This window comes from Carlito syrichta, unplaced genomic scaffold (assembly GCF_000164805.1).
Source record: "Carlito syrichta isolate Samal-C Ts95f unplaced genomic scaffold, Tarsius_syrichta-2.0.1 Scaffold304253, whole genome shotgun sequence".
Classification (NCBI taxonomy): domain Eukaryota; kingdom Metazoa; phylum Chordata; class Mammalia; order Primates; family Tarsiidae; genus Carlito; species Carlito syrichta.
In genome coordinates, this window is record NW_007248349.1 from 491,674 (window position 1) to 494,261 (window position 2,588).

General features: G+C 37.8%; 1 protein-coding gene across 1 annotated transcript in view; it reads right to left on the reverse strand.

The window, feature by feature from the left end:
- The window catches only part of HECTD4 (HECT domain E3 ubiquitin protein ligase 4), a 90,506-nt gene that overhangs the window by 86,199 nt on the left and 1,719 nt on the right, over positions 1–2,588 (reverse strand). Inside the window, exon 2 of the mRNA XM_021713119.1 lies at positions 409–555. Within this exon, the coding sequence (XP_021568794.1) occupies positions 409–555 (147 nt within the window). The remainder of the gene's footprint in view (positions 1–408; positions 556–2,588) is intronic.

Sequence of the window (2,588 nt, forward strand, 5' to 3'; positions counted from 1 at the left end):
CAGCCTCCCAAAGGCGCAGGATTACAGGCTGAGCCACCAAGCCCGGCTAACTCAACACTTTTAAACCTCAATGGCCCTATGGTTCTAGGTTACTTGTCATAAGGAAGTCTAGAGAAGTAAGCTGGAAAAACTAGCAACACTTCTCATGCACAGGGAAGAAAATGCTGTGACAACCTCTGTCCATGGAGTAATCTGTAAAAGGGATGGCTCTGAATAGGGGTCCAATGTCCTACAAGTGGAAGGAGGGTCATTCTGAATAGGAGTGACTTGATAGGCCTGGCAAGGTGGTCCCACCTCAACAAAAGCTCTTATGGCAAGTTTTTTCTGGGGTTACAGTTAGTACTTGGGCCACAAGGATTGCGAATTCATTTTTCTTTTCTAGGAAGTGAGTATGACTGGATACCATACCTTCACCAAGTCTTTCGGCCAACCAGTTCCTAAGACACTACGGCTGCCATATCCCAGTGTATTGCCTCCATATTCAGCAACCTTCCTACTGTTTGTGTTAGGCCCCGCATATATCACCAACTTCAAAACAGAAAATATACTGTTAGACTGTAAAAGAAAAACAAAAACAACATCTACAAATAAAAAGTCTGCAAAAAAATTTTGTCTAAAAATACATTTATAACCAGGCACTGGTGTCAATTAATAATATATAATAATAATAATATTTCTTGATTTTTTTTAGGTATTACTGGTAACTAGTTTGGATGTAGTCATTGGTATTTACAGGGAAGCCACAGAGTAATAACAATTATTAATATAAAAAGCATACTATAAAAGCATTTTATATTATTATATTTTAATTGAATTGGGGGGGCCCTCACATTAAAATAGTTATAGTCAGCTATTATACATTAATATTTTTGAAATAGCAATTTTAATCCTAATTAATAACCTATAACTCATTAAAAACAGGTACAGTTTGACCCTTTAAGTCCTCCCCAAAATTAATAAAGTGAGCAAATATAAACGGAAAGATGGTTATATCTAACACAACAACAAAATAAAAGTACCAAAAAAATCAATGAATAAATAAGAATTTTTAAAAATGCAACAAATTGAAAATAAGCCAGATATTATTAGAATGTTGCTTAATGGTACAAAAAGAAAATGACATAAATTTGGGTCTGAAAGGAGGCTGTTTCTTCTTGGGTCAGTTTTCATGTATCAATACTTTTCTTATTCATTTATAACTAGTTCACCAGCTTTCTAATATGCAGGAGAAACACTGATAGCTCATTTGGCATTCAAATATTTCCACAGGAAAAATAAAGTTCTGGCTTCTGTAAATACCAAACTCTGTCTTCTAATGTGCACTCTGACTGCTTCTCACTGCATCTAAGTTTAGATCTAGAAGCTCCATCTTTAGCCCTGAACTCTTATCATTTTGTGATTTCTTACCCTTTTGAACCTTTTCCTGACACCAGCCAGGGGTCACTGGAAAAGTAAATGTACTTTATCCATGTAGTAAGTCTCATTATGCTTCATCACTTAACACTAATGTCTACTGTAGGCATAAGTTAGCACACAATAGAAATGCAAATTACTGTTTTTAAGGGAGAAACAAAAGACACCAACTAAAGTGGCAACCACTTCCATTCCCATATTAGTCACTTCATCTGAACCTAGGAAATGGAGGTAGCTAATAATGCCAGCAACTTTAAAGCAAGGTAGACTAATACTCAGAAATACAATTTTTGAAAAGTCCACCAAAGATCATCTCCTATATTTTCTTGCTTCCAGCTAAGGTAAGTCTTAAACCTTTCCTGACGTCTGAGAATCTTCACTATTCTAAAAGATAATGGAGAACAAGATTCTATGACTTGCCCAGTTTCACCATCTAACAGGAAATACAGTTTAAAAGTCCTTTATTTATTTGTTTATTTTTATTTTTTGTAGAGATGGAATCTTACTATGCTGCCTGGGCTGGTCTTGAACTCCTGGCCTTAAGTGATCCTCCCAACTTGACTTCCCAAAGTGCTGGGATTACAAATGTGAGCCACTGCATCCGGCCTAGTAGTCCTTTATTTTTAACCTAAAAACCTCCCATGATAAGATTTAAGACCATTTGCCTTCACAGGGGAGAGGGACAACAGGGAGCTTATAAGCTACATAAAAATAATATGTACAAGGCAATTTTTTTTTTAAGTTGGAGTCTCACTCTGTTGCCCAGGCTAGAGTACATTGGTATGCTCACGGCCACCACAGCCTCAACCTACTAGTCTCAGGTGATCCTTCCACCTCAGATTTCCAAGTAGCTGGAACCACAGGTGCATACCATCATGTCTAGCTAATTTTTTGATTTACTATAGAGACAAGGTCTCATCAAGTTGCCCATGTTGGTCTTGAACCCCTGGGCTCAGGCAATCCTCTTGCCTCCACCTCCCAAAGTGCAGGGATTACAGGCATGAGACACTGAGCCCAGCCCAAAGCTATTTTGTACAAAGCTATTAGATAATCCTCTAGTTGTTCTTTCATATGTTACATGAAAGGCACAGGAACAGTCAGAAGGGCGTCTCCCAAGATGGCGCTAAACACTATATGGAACCAAACAAAGACAACAAAGGCCCTAAGCTCCTGCT